The sequence below is a fragment of the Ursus maritimus genome, unplaced genomic scaffold (genome assembly GCF_017311325.1).
Source record: "Ursus maritimus isolate PB19 unplaced genomic scaffold, ASM1731132v1 scaffold_5, whole genome shotgun sequence".
Taxonomy (NCBI): domain Eukaryota; kingdom Metazoa; phylum Chordata; class Mammalia; order Carnivora; family Ursidae; genus Ursus; species Ursus maritimus.
The window spans coordinates 88,378,816-88,396,456 of NW_024426663.1; the positions used below are offsets into that span (position 1 = coordinate 88,378,816).

The following is a 17,641-nucleotide window of genomic DNA, read 5'->3' on the forward strand; positions in this document are numbered from 1 at the left end:
AAAACCACTTGGAGTCATTCAGAATTCACGTCTCGAGCAGAACTCCGTAGAGGGATCCAGGGGTTTCCCGGCAGAAGAATAAACGGATATACAGTAAAATGAGAGGGGTCGAGGTTCACAGGCAGCTAATGGAGGAGGAGGAAAAGTACCCACTCGGCATCCCTGGCTTAGTGCTGGATACTTACATTATGTTTTTGTTGTTTGACGACTGTGACCCAGGGGCTGCATCCAGATCTCCACGGAGAAACCTATCTACACCTCCCAGCATTAACGTAGCTTACACAGCACGCGGACAGACAGCGGATTTCCCTGCTCCTGGGACTGAAAGAAAACACCCAAGGTAAGGACACCAGGCTTATAGGGCTTACTACACCTCAGTGCTGAGGCTGGATGAAGACAGAGGAGCCAGAGCGGGGTCTGTGCTCTGAGAGGGGTTCAGGGTGTGGGATGCAGGATGGGGTCTGTGCTCTGAGAGGAAAGTCAGGATACACATCAGAATGAGGGGCACAGCATGCACTAGACGGTCCCCTCCTGCAGGACAAACTATGTGCTACTTTGGCCCCAGCTCCCTGGGATTCCAGGCAGCACTGTAATAAAATGCCATGGTTTGCCCAGCAAATGCCAAACACATCCTGTGCAATGTCTGGTCCTGACTCCACCCTGTCACACACACACCCATCACGTGGGGCCCTTGACCACTTTCCTCTCCCTGAGTCAGGGGCCATCCTGAAATTCCAGCATCCTGGGATTCACCTCAGTTGAGCAGACAGAAAGGAAGGTCAGAATGAGCAGAAACCTCCTAGAAGCCAAGCATGACAATCAGCAGGACGGAGGTCAGGCGGGAAGACAGACCCTGCAGAGCAGCCGGGAAATGTCTCCGTGCACCTGTCTTACCTTCGATGCCCAGATCCTCTCCCAGTGCACAGCTGTGACTCCACCCTTCAGCAATCCTCCTGCCCTCGAACCCGGCTCCCCTGAGCCTCCTCTAAGGGCATCTGCCTGCGGAAGTGTCCCCGGTGCCCTTCTCCTCCTCCTCCATCCCTCAGCTGGAACCAAACCTCACGGGAGATTTCAGTCTTCCCCTTGCATCGAGCCTCGCTCCAGCCTCCCCTGGCTCCATCCCTCAGGGCACCAGCACTGAACCCTGGTTGTCTTGGTTCATCTGAGTGCATCAGACTACAAGCTGGTTGCTGGGGGTCTGGCTGAGTGGGCTGAGTTCAGATCCAGTGTGCAAAATGAGCATGTCACACCATCTCCTCCTGCACTCACGCTTCCACACCCCCGTGCTCCTAGACAGCTCCCAAAACCAACGCTGGAGGTCTGGGTTTTGTTTTTCTGACCACAGCACCCAATGAATGAGTTCACAGAACGGATGGCATCTTTCCCAAGGGACAACGAGGCCTTTCCAGCGGTTCTCATCAGAGCCCCTGAGCAGCCGGTTATGTTGGTCCCTGTGTAGGTCTTCAAGTCCTTTCCCTTCCACAAAAGAAAAAGAAAACCCATAAAAATAGCCGAGCAGCTGTCTTGTGACAGCTGGGAGGCTTGTATTGTGACGAAATTAGTGAGGCTAAGTTCCTTCACTCAATGGACTCTCCCCCAGTCCTCTCCACAAGACATGACCCCTGCTGGATGTGGGGTGCCACGTCAAGGCCCCCGCTGTCCTTGCCTGCTGGGAGCCCGTGAGTAAGTCACAGTGGTATCTGGCACCATAATTCCTAGCACTCATTGCAAAGCTAGAGTGTATTGAGCGTCTAGTATGCCCGGAACCATGATGACCCGTTTACAACACAGCTTCCCAAACCACAAAGAGCTGGACGGTACCCCCCGTGCCTGGTTAACCACGCAGGCTGGGTGCACAGTCCGGGGGTTCTGCATCTAACGAGCTCCCAGGGAATGCGGACGTGGCTGGCCATCCACGTGGGGAGGCAGAACATCCTCATGTGCCTGTATTTGCTGTAGGAACACGGGCCTACCTCGTGGAGTGGTGACGGCTGCCCAGGGAAGACCTTGCTGTGAGCAGATTCCAGGTTTTAGGGGACATCACACCTCACTGTGCCAGTTCCATGACACGGGTGGTGGAGTTCGTCACTTCCTTTGCGATATCCTCTTCACCCTCCCAGTGTGTAAAATTAGCACGTCACACCACCTCGTCCATGCGCTCACACCTCCACAGCCTCTGCTCCTCCTGGGGAGCCCAGGACCCTGTGTCAGTGTTCTCGAGGAGACAGACCCGGAGCATGTGTGTGTGAGGGGGTGGGGGGGGGTGATTTAGCATATGACACAGAGAGAGATATCGGGCTGTGTGTGTAGAGATATCAGGCTGCGTGTGTAGATGTATCAGGCTGCGTGTGTAGACGTATCAGGCTGCGTGTGTAGACACATTAGGCTGCGTGTGTAGAATGAAACACACTCTTCTGTCTGGGGTGCAAGGCTCAGCACCGCCCAGTTTCCCTCCACCTGGCTGGGGCAGCTCTTCCTCCTCCTCTCCCTCCCCCTCGGCCCCCTCCACACACACCCCACCCTCTTCCCAGTCTAAAAGCGGGAATGGCCCAGTACCGCCTGCTCTTCTCCACCCCTGCGTGTGCATCCCAGGCTCTCAACTCCTGCTATGTATTGCGAGCTCAGATTTCCACCTCCGACCTCCGCCTTCTTCCCCAAGGTCATCATCACTACCTGCCATTTCCACATTTCAGACCCAGCAGGTCCAGAAATCCACCCTTGTCTCCCGAGCCCTTTCCAGAAACCTGCTCACTGTGTCCTAGACAAGCCCCTCACTCACCCAATTCGGACCCAAACCACAGCTCTTCCTCTACCATCCTAGGGCACACCGGCGGGAAATCTGTGCCCCCACCCGCCAGGGACACCTCCAGCAGCCAATGATGGAACCACCACCTCCTGCCCACACTTCCCTGGCGGCTTCCAACACAGCCCCTGCCTCCCCTCTCGCTCCAGGACGGGAAGATGAAAGTCCCTTCAGCCACGCCCCTGGACTTGTGGAGCATAAAAAGCAGTAACCCTGTTGGAGCTCCCTGCTCTCTCATTCTTCCCTCTGCTGGAATCCCCACACACCTCCGAGGGGCTTCTCAGAACCCCTGCTGAGCCCTCCCCCTGCTCATCTCCTGCAGCTCCTTCCAGACTGCCCCAGGCGGGCGGGCTCCTCCTTACCTTGTTATATTTTCTGCCTTTCATTTTCATGGCATCTATCACCAACACTTTACTATCTGATTTCCCTTCAAGCCCCCAGAAGCCAGGATCTTCTGCCCACTGGGGTCTCTCCAAGGAGGGAAGAATTGGTGGCAGAGGGACAGTATTTCATAGAAATATACACACTCAGTGACAGTAATGTCAACCAAATAAACGTACACACTGGGGGTGAGCAGGGTCTCCACCCAGGTTCATCCCATGCTGATGCACCCTATTGTACCTGACAATCCTGTCTGGGGCAGAAAAAGACCTTTCCAGGGCTTCTGTGCCATGGCCCTGCCCCTAACCCCCGACAGCCCACTCTGCTAGCTCACTGGCCATTTCCCTGTAGCCCCCCTGGGGCCTCCGCCTGAGACGCTGTTCTCACCCCTGCTTGAGCTTGACCGACTCAGATATCCCTGTCACGTGGGATCCTGCCCTGACCTCTGGAATACCGCGACACCGCCAGCCCCTCTCCAGCCCCAGTTCCTTGACACTGCTCACTTCTGCAGCACGCATCAAACATAGCAGATGGTGTCGTGTCACAGAGTTTGCTAACTGCTTGCCTGCACCCTCCCCAACGAGCCGGTTGTGTTCATGGATGTGCCCTGAGTGCTTGGCAAGGGCTCGGTGTGTTTACTGAGGCCTGAAGGATCCCGAATGCACTCAGTGAGGTGGACAACTTCACCTCCATCTCCCGGATAAAGAAACTGGTGCAGAAAGGAGGAGGACGCCCAAGATCGCCTGGGTTGGACATGAGGAGGCAGGATTTCACCCAGGGGCTGGCTCTAACCCCTGTCCCGAGTGAAATGCAGGAGACGTGCAAAGTAAGGGCCCATTCTGAGCTGTGAAGGGTGCACAGTTCACGGGGTGGAACTGGGCTAAGCAGCAGAGATAGAGCTAAATGCGGTACGCTAGCCATTTCTGGGCTCCACATTTTATCTGCTCTAGAGCTACCCTGGGCAGAGCCATGAGCTCGAGACTCCCAGCACTCAGCAGCTGGTTCCCCAGCCGGTCACAGGGCTGGAGCTGCAGCCCAGGGTGTGGACATCCAGAGCAGCACCAGCTCCGAAGCCCAGCCTATCTTGGGCTGATCCCCGGTCCCTCCTCCCTGGGGAATCTCCCCTCCAAGCCGTGGTGCCTGGCTGGTGCTCCTGAGGTTCACGGTGTGCATGAACCCTGCTAAGGGCGAGTCTGGTCAAGTCCAAAGGGGGTGGCTCCACATAAGATCTCTGAGTGGCCCAGCCTGTGTCTGTCATTTGGGGGAACACTCACTGTTCACTCCTTCACTTTGGTGCAACTCCTGCGAAAGTCACAATCCAGGCGTTTGGCAAATGACGGCTCCCAGTAACCCCGCTAGCCAGAAGTGATTATTTGCAGTTTATAGGAAATGGGAGGTGCCCAGGCCCACGGACTGAGAACACACAGTTGAGGGTCCCGATTCCTCAGTCCACTCGCTTTCCCCCTCTCTTCTGCCAGGCCGCCTTCTTTGGGCTAACTGGTGTTATTTCTGCTCGGCTTCAGTGGTCTTCAGTCAGGCGCCCCCGTGGGACGTGGAACCATTCCTTTGCCTTCTCTTCCGTGGGAGAGGCCAGCTTCAGCGGGGAGCAGGGGATGCAGAAGGGTTGGTGCCAATGGGGCCTGCTCAGGGATCAGACATGTTTCTCCCAAGCTCAGGAACCTGGAAGATTCCGGATGGACCCAGGAAGACCCCGCTGAGCCACTGGGCTATGTTCAGCACAGGGTAGAGGCCAAGAAGCCCTGTCTGGGGGTACAGTGGCCCCAATTCCCGCTTGCCCCTCACTGCCACCGGCCTTCAAAGGCCTGTAACCTCTCTTCCCCCGCCACAGTATGAACACCTGGCTGTACCCTCCACTGAAGCCAGCAGTGAGCTTCCTGACCACCCACTGGGGCCGGGACTGACCCCAGCCCCTTTGCGCATTCCCCAGCGTTGTCCTGATGCTCAGAAGGGTCACAGAGCGGGCAGCCTTTCTTAAACTGTGAAACTCCAAAATGGGCTTCATCCCAAGAAAGCGCGGGCTTCACCCGGAGAAAGCCGGGCGGGCGTCCCGCAATGGATGAGGCGGGAAGGAGGGGTCTCTGCGGCGGCCGCGAGCCCGGTGGAAGGGAGGGGTTCTGGAGGCGAGGAGGTTGGGTCCGCCAGGGCTTGGGGTCGGGAGGGTCACAGTCGGGCTGGGGAGATGGAGTGGCCCACGGCGCGCGGGAGTAGGACGCACCTCCTTCCGCTCCCCCCTCCCACTTCCAGCATCCGGGCGTGGCTCGGGGGTCGCGCTCGGCCCTTCCCGGCGCCCGCAGCCACGGGGGGAGCCGGGCTGGGGAGAGCAGCGGCGGGAGGAGCCCCCACACGGCCCTTTCGGCACCCGCGCGCGCCCCGCCGCCGCCCGCGTCCCCGGCCGCCAGCTCGCCCGCCCCCGGCGCGCGTCCCCCGCGCGAGCCCCGGGTCGTCCAGGCTGCTGCGGTGCGGTGGGCCCACAAAGCCCCCGGCTGGACGCCCAGGCCCAGGCGCGCGGAGCCGGGGCGGGGCGGGGCGCGCGGGCCGGGCCGGCCGGGGGGTGTCGGATGTCACCCCCCGCGCACACCTCGGCCGGGGCGGGGGAGCGAACCACTGAGATGCGGAGACCTCCCCGGTCCTAGAGCGGAGCAGGAAGTGTCCCAGGAGGGCAGACTCCGGCCTTTCCTTTCCTGCGCGTCCGGCGGGCTCCGCGGCGGGCAGCTCGCGCGGCCCGCACCGGGGACGCGCCGCGGCGGTGAGTGCGGCCTGGGCGGCCCAGCTCCCCGCGCGCCCCGGCCCCGCGCGCCCGGCTCCCCGCGCGCCCCGCTTCCCCGCGCGCTCCGGCCGCCCTGCCCCGAGCCAAGCGGCGGGGACGGTGCGGGCGGGGCCGTAAGGCGACACAAATGCTGTTTTTCAGGCGCCTCCATTTGCTCCCACCTCTCCACTCCCGGGCGCAGCCGCGGTTTTCTGGATGAGACGGGGACGGAGTCGGCCCCTGCGAGGAACCGGCCCGCCTCAGGAAGGACGCCCGGGGGAGCGGGCTGGAAGGATGAGGAGCTGCTGCCGGAGACTTCCGCCGCAGCAGGAGGGATTCGAGTTAGACCCCGGGCAGGAGTTCCAGGCGGTGAGGTGAGCAGCCGGGAGCTGGCGGGACTGCGGGCGCGTTCGTGTGGCCAGGCTGGGAGGCGAGAGAGGGAGGCGGCGGGGAAAGCTGGCCCCTCTGCCTGGCCTAGCATGCTACTCCTTCCTTTCTGCTGCTCCGGCTGCGTCCTCCTGGAGCCGCTTTCAGCACGCCCCGCCCCCTCCGGGAATGCCCCCTGGACGAACGTGAGTTCATTCATCAGGCGTCCCATCCCGAGCCGCCTGCGTGCCAGGTGTCCGGGTGACAAAGAGGGACCGGCCTGTGTGTTTGGGGGTGATCCGCAGCCCCCGGCGCGGGTGCCCCGCTGCGGACGCCGAGTGGTGGAGGTGGGGCGCGAGTCTCCCAGCCTGGGGGCAGACCTGAGCCTGCCCTGCAGGTGTGTGATGGCCGAGCTCCTGGAAGCTGAGATGGTGCTCCAGCTGCCGGCGCAGACACCCTCGCGTCCTTTGGTGCCATTCTGTGTTTGTTCCTACCGTGGAAAGCAAAGAGGTCCGGAGCCTGGAGTTTGTCTGGTGGCCCTTCCGTGGCCTTTGCTGCTCTTGTGGCCTCGCTGCTGTTCTGTGAAATGGGCATGGGGGGAGCCTTATGCACACTGCTGTCCAAGGATCGCAGAGGCCTGAGAATAAGGGAAGGGGCCGTGTTTCCCCATGTGCCCTTCACTTTCCAGGCTAGAGTGGCCGTGGCTACTCTCTGATGTCACTGGGAAGATGTGGGGGCCTGATCCCTGTGCCCCGAGCGCCCCACCTTTGTTCTGCCTGAGGAAGGGCCGTGAGCTGTGTGCTGTCGCCTTCACCGTGGTTTGGGGATGACAAGGCGGGGAGGCAAGGGTGAAGGGTAGGGAGGGCGTCTTCATACCCTGAAGTTTTATTCAGACTTTGGAGTGAGGGGTAGAGGCTGACGCGCAGCACTGCTGTTTCTGAATACACTCTGACTTCTCTCTGGGTACACGCAGGATGTGGCTGCGTCTTTCCCCTCTCCCGTCTCTCGTCTCTCATCTGGCGTCCTCGGGGCTGTCTGCTTCATCCTGTCTGCTCTGCTGGGTGGGGCTCACTCTGGCAGACCCAGCCTGGTCCTCCGCCCCGGCCACCTGCAGTGCTGACTTCTGGTCCTGGGTCTGCTTTGAAGGCATGTCTGTCTTTGTCTTTCCAGCTCTTTTTGCAAAGTTCTCAAGGGCAAGGAGGGCGACTTTGGCTCCAACGCCTCAAGATAGCGTCCTGCTCCGCACAGGCATCTCAGGTCCTGTCCAGGAGAACCTGGCCACCAAAGGTACCACAGCGCCTTCATTCCATCCCTCTCCTGGGTGTGGCCCCATCCGTGTCCCTGGATGCTTGAAACGCCGGTTTCCTGTCCTGCTAGCGCTTTTCTCCCAGACTCCCCTCCTTGTGTGTCTGGTCGCCCAGCTAGGGGAATCATGGGATGGTGCTGTTGGGGACGGGGGTGTTACTTCCCTCCCCCCCCCCCTCGTGTAAGGAGCAGCCACACTGACTCCCTCTGCCGTGTCCCATAACTTCTCCCAAGGGCCGGGCTCTGTGGGCTTTTCCACTCTCCCCATCACCACCCCCAAAAACCTACCACAGGAGACCAGAACATTGAAGCCAATGATTTCTGTTTGGAAATAGGGTCGTCTTCTGCTGCTGACCCCCGTCAAATCCCATCATGCCCACAGCCCTGTGCCCCCGAGTCTTGGCTCCGAAGGAAAGTGAGGAGCCCAGGAAAATGAGGAGCCCACCGGGAGAGAACCCTAGCCCCCAGGGGGAGCTTCCCAGCCCCGAGTCCTCCCGCCGCCTCTTCCGCCGCTTCCGCTACCAGGAGGCGGCGGGCCCCCGGGAGGCCCTGCACCGCCTCTGGGACCTCTGCCGGGGCTGGCTGCGGCCCGAGAGGCACACCAAGGAACAGATCCTGGAGCTGCTGGTGCTGGAGCAGTTCCTGGCCATCCTGCCCCGGGAGATCCAGGGCTGGGTGCGGGCCCAGGAGCCCGAGAGTGGCGACCAGGCTGTGGCGGCCGTGGAGGCGCTGGAACGGGAGCCGGGGAGACCCTGGCAGTGGGTGAGCAGGGGGGTCTGTGCTGGGCTGGCGGGGGGGTGCTGGGCGGCATGTGTGGAGAGGGGCTGCCATGTACTTGGATGTTCGGCGGCATCCCGTGTCCCCTGGCCAGGGTGAGGAATTCTGTCTGGAGCTCCTGGCTTTGGTGAGGCTCCCACTGGAGTTCGGTTTCCCAAGAAAGCGGGTTCCATTCCTTGACGGTCCTGACTTCACAGTCCTGTGCAAGGCCCTGTCTGAGCCTCTGGCGGTCAGCCAGGAAGGTGCTCAGCAGGCCCAGGGAGCGACGGTGTTGGCCCAGTTTCCCGCACAGCCACCAGCCCTCGCCTGGCCAGGGAACTCTCCACCTGGCCCTGAAAAACCCTCTCCGGATTGCAGCTCAAGCACTGTGAAGACCCCGTGGTGATCGAGGATGGGGACAGCCCTCCGGACCAGGAGCAGGAGCGGCTGCCGGCAGAAGCCCAGAGCGACCTTGCCAAGAGCCAGGACACCCAGCCTGTGGCCCTGGCGCCAGGCCCTGGGCTCCCAAGCAGACCACCAGGCCAGCTCAGTGGGGATCCAGGTACCTGCCAAGGGGGTGGGGGAGGGGCATGCATCCCCCACCCTGTGCCCATGGCAGCGGCTCTCGGTGTCAGTATTTCCTTCTCATCCACTGAAGAGCCATGAGCTAAATGTGTTCGGGGTCTGGGACCTTCCCTAGAGCGAGCCAGTCAGAATCTGAGGAGCATGTGTATCCTCTTCGCTGTGCTAGGCCTGCCCAGGGGGACCACTGCCTATCTCTTGGAGGGTGCATCTCTGGGCCTTGTGGGCTTGGGGACCAGCCAGGCACCATCACCGGTAGGGCCCGTGGGGCAGCTGCGCTCAGCCGTGCCTCATCTTCCCGAACGGCTCTCTTCTCAGCTATGAAACAGCTGCTCTCGGGACATGTCATAGGAAATCTAAAACTGCATGGCGGGGAATGGGGCGGTGTTTTTGGGGTGCGGGGCCTGGCTGTCACCTAGGTGTATTTGGCTTTCTGTAGGAAGAGTGCCAGTGGCTGGAGGCAGCTGGTTTTGGCAGCCTTGAATCCTCAAGCTGTGACCTAGGGCATACTCCAAGTCCCAGTTTCCAAAGAAATCTAGCTTTTTAGGGACGTCTGTGTGACTAGGAACTATGTGGCTTTTACTGGGGACACATCCCCAGTGACAAACCAGTCACCCTTACTGGGTTTGTGGAGGACTAAAGGGTGCTGAGAGCAGGGACCCCGAGCTGCCCGTGATCGTCATGGGAGGTTCTGGTGCCCTTGGGGTGAAGGAGGGACCTCCACAGCGGGAGGGCTGGTTTGGGTGGACTTGCCATGTTGTCCTCTGGTTACAGCTGGAAAAAGCCAGGGGTGCATGCTTGTGATTCACACAAGTGGTCCCTTGTAACGTAGTAAGATTTTTAGTTTAAAAAAAAAGCGTCTTCAGTTTCTCTCTGTGTGAAAATAGTCTGCCTCCTGTGTAAGTGTTCAGCTTCTCCCTGCTTTCACGACAGGGCTGCTGGCCATGTTGGCTCGCTGGGGCTTCCATGACCCAGCAGCATCCGCGGGGCAGCTCACACGACAGATACTCCCACAGTTCTGGGGGGCCGACGTTCTGCATCGGGGCGTGGGCACGGTGGCTTTCTCGTGAGGTACCTCTCCGTGGCTTGCAGATGACCATCTTCTCCCTGCATCGTCACACAGTTGTCCCTGAGTGTCCACCTGTGTCCTAATCCCTTTTTATCCGGACACGAGTCACTGGGTCAGGGCCCACCCGGGGGGGACCTCAGTGCAGCTCAGTTTCCCCTTGGAAGCCCTTGTCTCAACTGTGGCCCTGCTCTGAGGTGCCAGGGCTTGGGACTTCACCGTGTGAGTTTGGTAGGACACAGTGCATCCCGTCACCCGGCACCAGGGAAACAGCCATCCTCCCAAGTAAACAGTACCTGTGCAGACGGCCCAGGGAGAGTGCTCAGGAGGACGGGGAGGAGCTGCATGCAGGCTCCTGTCCCAGCCCTGCCCAGGGAGGGACGCCGGATGCTGGTAACAGCTTGGGCGGGTTCAGCATGGGATGTAGGCTTTGCTCCTGGATTTGCTGTGACCCAGCAGACGCTAGCTTTCCAAGTCTTCCTCTGCGGAAGGAGCAGGTTTCCAAACAGCTGGTTTTCACACGGCAGCCCCACGGGCCAGGGGTGCGGCTCACCGCCTGAGACGCCCGAGCAAGGCGGTACGGTGCAGGCGGGAGAGGAGTCATCATCCTGCAGTGGAGTGGAGGTGCCAGTAGCCCGGGATGGGGGGGGCGGGCGGGCTGATGGCGTGCCACGCTCCGCACACCTGCCTGCTGGCACTTAACACGCTGTGCCCGCTGGTCCGCCAAGAGCTGCTCGTGGTTGACGGCAGTCTTTCCAGATCTGTGTGATTTCTAAACTCGTCAGTGGCAGTGAGTCCCACAGTGATGTTCGTTGCCAGCAGCTCTTATGGACACCTGGACGCCATAGAGCTTGAGGCTTTACTTCCCCAGGTTGAGGATGAAGCTGAGTCCCTGGACCCAAGGGAGGCGGCAGAGTGCGCCGAGTACTAGACAGATTTGTCGCGTCTGTAATGCGTAGATTGTGCTCCTGAAGTGGAGAGAACACGGTGTGTTCACGGTACTGGGATTTACGTGAGACCAAAGAGCATCAGCATCACACACGCACAGAAAGCCACACAGTGGCAGAGCCACCTTAAACGCAGGCATTCCCCGCTCCAGCCCCTCCTCGCGATGTCAGAGAGCAAAGTGATGGCAATCCTGTGGTTTGCCAGTGCTCTGTATGTGCATCGGCTCGTAATCCTCGGACGAGGAAAGAGACACGCTTTTCCCTTCTCTTTCAGTTCTGCAAGACACCTCCCTTCTACAGGAGGCAAGTTTGAGGGACGCACAGCAGGTGACGGCCCTCCAGCTGCCCCCGGTGAGTGATTTCCGCCAGAGCCCTTGAACCCCCCACCGCTGCCCCTCTGCGCAGACAGCAGGGTAGAGCACAGGCGGCCTCGAGTGCCCATGCACCGTCCTCCGGACACCGTGGGGTCCCCCCGTGAAAGATGGGAGACCACACGGCATATCCGTTTCTATCCCAGTTGTCACAGTGATTGTATTCCAGAAGTGGTAGGAGGCAGAGGGAGAAGGCACGGGTCATTTCAGTACCATACACAGCCAGGCGTGTTGTTCAGGAGTCTCCGTGGTATGTTCCCATGTGATACTGCACACGACCAAGCAAGGCTTCCTTTCTCGCGTGTCCTGGGGCGATGGAGAGCCTGTCTGACGGGTGGTCTCACTCCCTCCTTCCCGGCCCTGTTGCTGCCATGGCTGCAGCTTCTCCTCATGCCTCCTTCATTTTCCTGACACTTTCGCCTGGCTGGCAGGTGCTGTGGTCTCATCCCGTAGGGAGGTGGGTGACGTGAGGTTTGGACCTACCAAATGGAGGACTGTCTGAGGGTCCCAGGTGGGCCTCCAGCACCGTGCATCCGACGAGACTTGGGAGTGGGGTCGGCTCAGCATGGGGAGGAACTAGTGGGTACATGGCTCAGGATGTCTCCGTTCCCCTCAAGCCGTATCCAAGGGCTCTTGGATGCAGCACGCGCCCCCACGTCCTCTGTGTCCCATGATGGCTATGGAACAGACTGACCCAGAGGAGGTAAAACACATGTTTCTTAGTAAAGATTGAGACTTCTGACCGGTGTGACATGCAGAGAGGTGCTGTGACCTCAGCATCTGATGAGCCTGGCATCCGTCTCTGAGTCTCTGCCTCCTGTACAACCGGAAGCCAGATTTCGGTGAGTCTGCGCCGTCTCATCGCTCCACTGAAGACAGTTTTTGCTCAGTGCCCTGGAAGTCACCATCACAAAGGTCTTATTTTTTCAGAGTCGTTTTGAAATTTTTTTAATTTTTAATTGTAAAATACATATTACATAATATTTATCATCTTAGCTATTTTTAACGGACGGCAGTGTCTTTAAGCATTCAGCGATAGTAGGTACACTGTCGTGCAGACAGTCTCCAGAATGTTCTCATCTTCCGAAGTGGAAACCGCTGGCTGGTTAGGGAGTAACTCCCCTCCCCCAGTGAAACGGCCTTTCTGCCTCCTCTGTGAATTTGGCTGCTCCTGATAGCTCGTGTAAGTGCAATTAAACCTTTACGTTTGTGTCTTCGTAACTGGCTGAACATGCAGCCCGGTGTCCCCAGGTCCAGTCACACTGTCACGTGACGGGTTTTCCTTCCTTTCTGAGGCTGAATAATATTGCACAGTGTGTATATAATGTGTTGTTTAGCAGAATAAGATTGTGCGCGCGTGTGCGATGCGCCCGGGTCAGCACGGTAATACCGCCCGGGGCGTGTGTGATGCGCCCGGGTCAGCACGGTAACGCCGCCCGGGGCGTGTGTGATGCGCCCGGGTCAGCACGGTAACGCCGCCCGGGGCATGTGTGATGCGCCCGGGTCAGGAAGGTAACGCCGCGCGGCGCGTGTGTGATGTGCCCTGGTCAGCACAGTAACAGTGCGCGCGTGTCCGTAATGCGTTCTGTTCACTCACTTGTCCCTGGGCCCTTGTCCACATCTGGCTCTTGGCCCCGTGAGCAGTGCTTGCTGTGAACATAGGCGCACACACACAAACGTATTGCTGGTCTTCTTTCGGGGGGTAATTGCATCCCCCTGCAGCGGCCAGGGAGAACAGAGCTCCCTTGTACGCCTCACACCACACAGTCATGTCTGGTGAGAAGACTGTAGAGGCCATGGCCAGCACGTTGGTGTAGGTTTGCAGAGATGCAGAACGTGGCGCTTCACCAGAGCCGTCCACCAGTACGCTCCTGTGTCACGCCGACCTCGGGCTGCCCACCCCCGGGCGTGTATAAACGGATCCGGCATCTGGGACTGCGTGTTCTCAGTCTGCAAACGGCAGAGCTGTGGCGGGCATTGCAGGGGTCGGCGGCTCACGCCTTGCTGTGTGCCATGAGGTCCCAGGCGCGGATGCACCGCGGTGGGCTTGACCTGCTCCCCTGTTGAAACCCCCGGCTTGTGTCAGGTCTGGGGCCATTTTGTGCAAAGCTGGTGTAGATGTCGGCCGTCACGGGACCATCAGCTTCTTGCTCGGATGAAGGCCCAGGGTTGCACTTGCGGGCTGTACGGAACCTGCGTGATTGGTTTTGTAAGAAGCTGCTGCGTCCTTTTCCAGAGGGCCTGGGGCATGACGTCCCGTGCGCCGTGCACAGCCCAGCCGCTGTGCACTGTTGGCACGCCGTTTTCCTCAGCCCTTCCGATGGCTGTGCCGGCCGTGCCATCGCGTGTACGTGATCCTTCCCCGAGGGTGATGGTGTTGGGCCTCGAGTCAGGTGCTCTCCAGCGTCTCGACATCCTCTTCCTTGACCTGTTTCTTCATGACTTTGTCCCATGTGCTCACTGGACCGTTTGCTTTTTTACAGGTGTTTTGGGAGCTCCATTGCAGATGTTTGCTCTTTGTTGGGTGTGTGTCTTGTAAATGTTAACTCGTTCTCAGGGTTGTCTTGCCATCCCTTTCCAGGGTGCTTAGCAGAGCAAAAGTTCTTTGGTTTTTTTTTTACCTCTAGGGTTTCAAACATTTTACTTTATTTATTTTTTATTAAAGTATGGTTGAAGCACGAAAGTGTTTAATTTGGATTTAGTCCAGGCTCTCTGTTTTTCCTTTTAAGGATCATCCTTTTGGTGTAAAGACTAAGAACCCTGTGCCTTGTCTTCAGTCCCCAAGACTTCCTGCTGTGTTTGCTCCTAAAAGTCATGTAGTTGAACGTCCTGCGTTCTCAGTCCGTGTCGTGTAGTTGGACGTCCTGCGTTCTCAGTCCGTGTCGTGTAGTTGGACGTCCTGCGTTCTCAGTCCGTGTCGTGTAGTTGAATATCTTGTGTTCTCAGTCCATGCTGCATTTAATCCATGTCCTGGGTCATTCGCATTGGAACCCACGAGCGGTCCCTTTCATGTCGGATGTGGGACTGGGTGGAGGGCTCTCTGGTTTTGCCAGTGGATGCCGGGTTGCTCCAGCCCCGAGTGCTGGAGGCTTCCCTCCTCCCTCCAAGGGCTTTGGCTCCTTCGTCAGGCATCAGTTGTGCCTATTTCTGTGGGTCTGTTCCGGTTTCTTCAGTCGGTGTTGTCTACCTATTTGTGTCCTGACTACTGTAGCTGCACACTGGGTCTTGAGGTTGGGTACTGATGCCTCCCCTTATATTATTAAATTATTTAGCTGTTTTAGTCCTGCTGTCTTTCTGGGTAAATTTTAAATAATCTTGTCCCTATCTGCAAAAAGCCTTATTGAGACCTTGATAGGAATTTTCTTAAGCCTGCCTATCCATTTGGGGAGCGTTGACATTTTTGCCGTCTGAATCATTCTGTTTGTGAATGTGCTGTGCTTCTCCGTTTACTTCTTTTTATCTTTTTTTTTTAATATTTTTTCTTTTTATTTTTTTAAAATAATCTCTACACCCCACGTGGGGCTCAAACCCACAACCCCGAGATCAAGAGTGGCACATTCCCCAACTGAGCTGGCCAGGTGCCCTGCATTTACTTATTTCTCCTTTGATTTCTTTCGTCAGAACTGTGTACTTCTCAGCACTCTGTATGTGTTTTGTTAGATTTATTCTTACTTATTTATTTTTAAAGATTTTTATTTATTTATTTATTTATTTATTTGAGAGAGAGAGAGCCCAAGTAGGCAGAGCGGCAGGCAGAGGGAGAGGGACAAGCAGACCCTCCTCTGAGCAGGGAGCCCAATGCGGGGCTCGATCCCAGGACCGGGGATCATGACCTGAGCCAAGGCAGACGCTTCACCGACTGAGCCACCAGGTGGCTAGGTTTATACCTAAGTACTTCATTTTTGAACAGTCGTAAATGATACGATTATCATTTTAGTATTTTGATAACAACATACTCATTTCTAGTGTAAGAAATGTGGTTGGTTTTTGTATGTTTCTCTTGTCTTCTGTGCCCTTGCTGGATTCACACATCAGTTTCTTTCTAAACAGAGTGCTCTGGGTTTTCCCTGTATACAGTCACGCTGTCCGCCCATAAAGACAGTTTTACTTCTTTCCGGGCTGTGTCTTCATCCCGTCTCCTGGCTTCCTTCAGGCGAGAGCTCCCAGCATGATGTGGGGAGGTGGTGCTGAACGCCCTTGTCCCTGCCTGTTCCCAGGCTTAGCGGGAAAGGGTTCAGTCTTCACCGTCCGCCCGTCCGCAACAACGGCAGCTGTGGGTGTTTGGGAAATACTCTTTATCCAGTTGGGAAAGTTCCTCGACCCCCTGTTTTCCTGCGGTTTTTATTACAATGAGTGGCTGTTGAAATTTGTCAAAACTTTTCCTGTTCTAGTTGGTCATGTGAATTTTCTGTAAACTGTTAATGTTGTGGATTGTATTTATTGATTTGTGGATATCAAACCACCTTGCATCACTGGAATGGACCTCTTCTGGTCACGGAGTAATGTTCTGTGGGTATATTGCCGAATTTTATTTTCTTTTACAGTTGACCCTTGAACAACACGAATTTGAACTGTGATTGTCCATTTACATGCAGATTTTATTTTAAAGATTTTATTCATGTATTTGACAGAGAGAGACAGCCAGCGAAAGAGGGAACACAAGCAGGGGGAGTGGGAGAGGAAGAAGCAGGCTCCCAGCGGAGGAGCCCGATGTGGGACTCGATTCCGGAACTCCGGGATCACACCTTGAGCAGAAGGCAGACACTTAACGACTGAGCCACCCAGGTGCCCCAGCATGCAGATTTTTTTTGGCAAATACAGTATAGTACCGTAAATGTGTTTTCTCTTCCTTATGATTTTCTTAATAAGAGTCCCTTTTATTTCTTCCTTTATTGTAAGAATACAGCATATAATATGTTTAACGTACAAAACATGTGTTAATCGACTGTTTACGTCTTTGGAGAAGTCCGAAGGTATATATGGATTGTGTGTGGCAGGGGGAAGGTTGTGCCGCTGACCCCTGCATAGTCTTTGGGTCACCTACATTTCGTTAAGGATTTCTGTATCTACTGGCTGTGGAGAGATACGGGTCTTCACGGTCTTTGTCTGGCTTTGGTATGAGGGTAATACTGGGTTCGTAAGATGAATCAGGATGTGTCCACTCTTGATTTCTAAAGGAGCTTGTTGAAAATTGGTTTTCATTCTCTGAACGTTTGGGTAGAGTTCTCCGGTGGCACCGTGGGAAGCTGGAGATTCGTGGGGCGGAAGGGGAAGTGGTAATTTAATTACAGACCCGACTTCCTTCACGGTCCGAGAGCTGTTCGCGTGGTGGTGGTTGGGTGCTGGTGTTTCTCAAACAGTGGGCTTCTTCCGTCGAACCTGTCAAATCCGTGCGTGCAGACGTGCTTGTGCTGTCCTTCATGATCATGACGCTGGAAATTGGTGTCTTCTCTCTTTTCCACGTCAGTCTTGAATGCTAGTGATCTTTTCAAAGAATTGGTTCATTGTTTCATTGATTTTCCTCTATTATTTCTGTGTTCGGTTTGATTTCTGCTGTCATCTTGACTGTTTTCTCCTTCCTGCCTGCGTTACTGGTCTTGGTTCTTGAGGTGCTGGGAGCTTCGATTATTGGGACTTCCCCTCACGTGAAGAATTTTAATGGAAGTGTTTCCGTGCATTGTTTTAAAAAATGTGGTGTTCAATTTCCGAGGGTTTGGGGATTTTCCCTTTATTTCTATCCCTGACGTCTGCTTGGATGGCATTGTGATCCAGGAACATGCGGTGCATGACTTCGGTAGTCCGCGTTTGTGGGGAGTTTCTTGCCTCCTTCCAGGATATGGTGAGCCGGGGTGCTTGAGCCGGGATCCGGTGAGCCAGGATGTGTGAGCCAGGATCCGGTGAGCCAGGGTGCGTGGGCCAGGGTGCGTGGGCCGGGATCCGGTGAGCTGGGGTGCGTGGGCCGGGGTGCGTGGGCCAGGGTGCGTGGGCCAGGGTGCGTGAACCAGGATCCGGGGAGCCAGGGTGCGTGAGCCGGGATCCAGGGAGCCAGGGTGCGTGAGCCAGGATCTGGTGAGCCAGGGTGCATGAGCCAGGATCCGGTGGGCCAGGGTGCGTGGGTCAGGGTGCGTGAGCCAGGATCCGGTGAGCCAGGGTGCGTGTGCCGGGATCCGGTGAGCCGGGGTACATGGGCTGGGGTGAGTGGGCCAGGGTTGCGTGGGTCAGGGTGCGTGAGCCAGGATCTGGTGAGCCAGGGTGCATGAGCCAGGATCCGGTGAGCAAGGGTGCGTGGACCAGGTT

General features: G+C 57.2%; 1 protein-coding gene across 1 annotated transcript in view; it reads left to right on the top strand.

Moving 5' to 3' along the window:
• Window positions 1-5,869: 5,869 nt before the first annotated feature.
• Window positions 5,870-17,641, top strand: part of ZNF496 (zinc finger protein 496) — a 31,629-nt gene continuing 19,857 nt past the window's right edge. Inside the window, exons 1-6 of the mRNA XM_040622698.1 lie at window positions 5,870-5,951; window positions 6,114-6,325; window positions 7,488-7,604; window positions 7,958-8,384; window positions 8,757-8,940; window positions 11,248-11,324. Of these exons, the coding sequence (XP_040478632.1) occupies window positions 7,995-8,384; window positions 8,757-8,940; window positions 11,248-11,324 (651 nt within the window). The 5' untranslated portion in view covers window positions 5,870-5,951; window positions 6,114-6,325; window positions 7,488-7,604; window positions 7,958-7,994. The remainder of the gene's footprint in view (window positions 5,952-6,113; window positions 6,326-7,487; window positions 7,605-7,957; window positions 8,385-8,756; window positions 8,941-11,247; window positions 11,325-17,641) is intronic.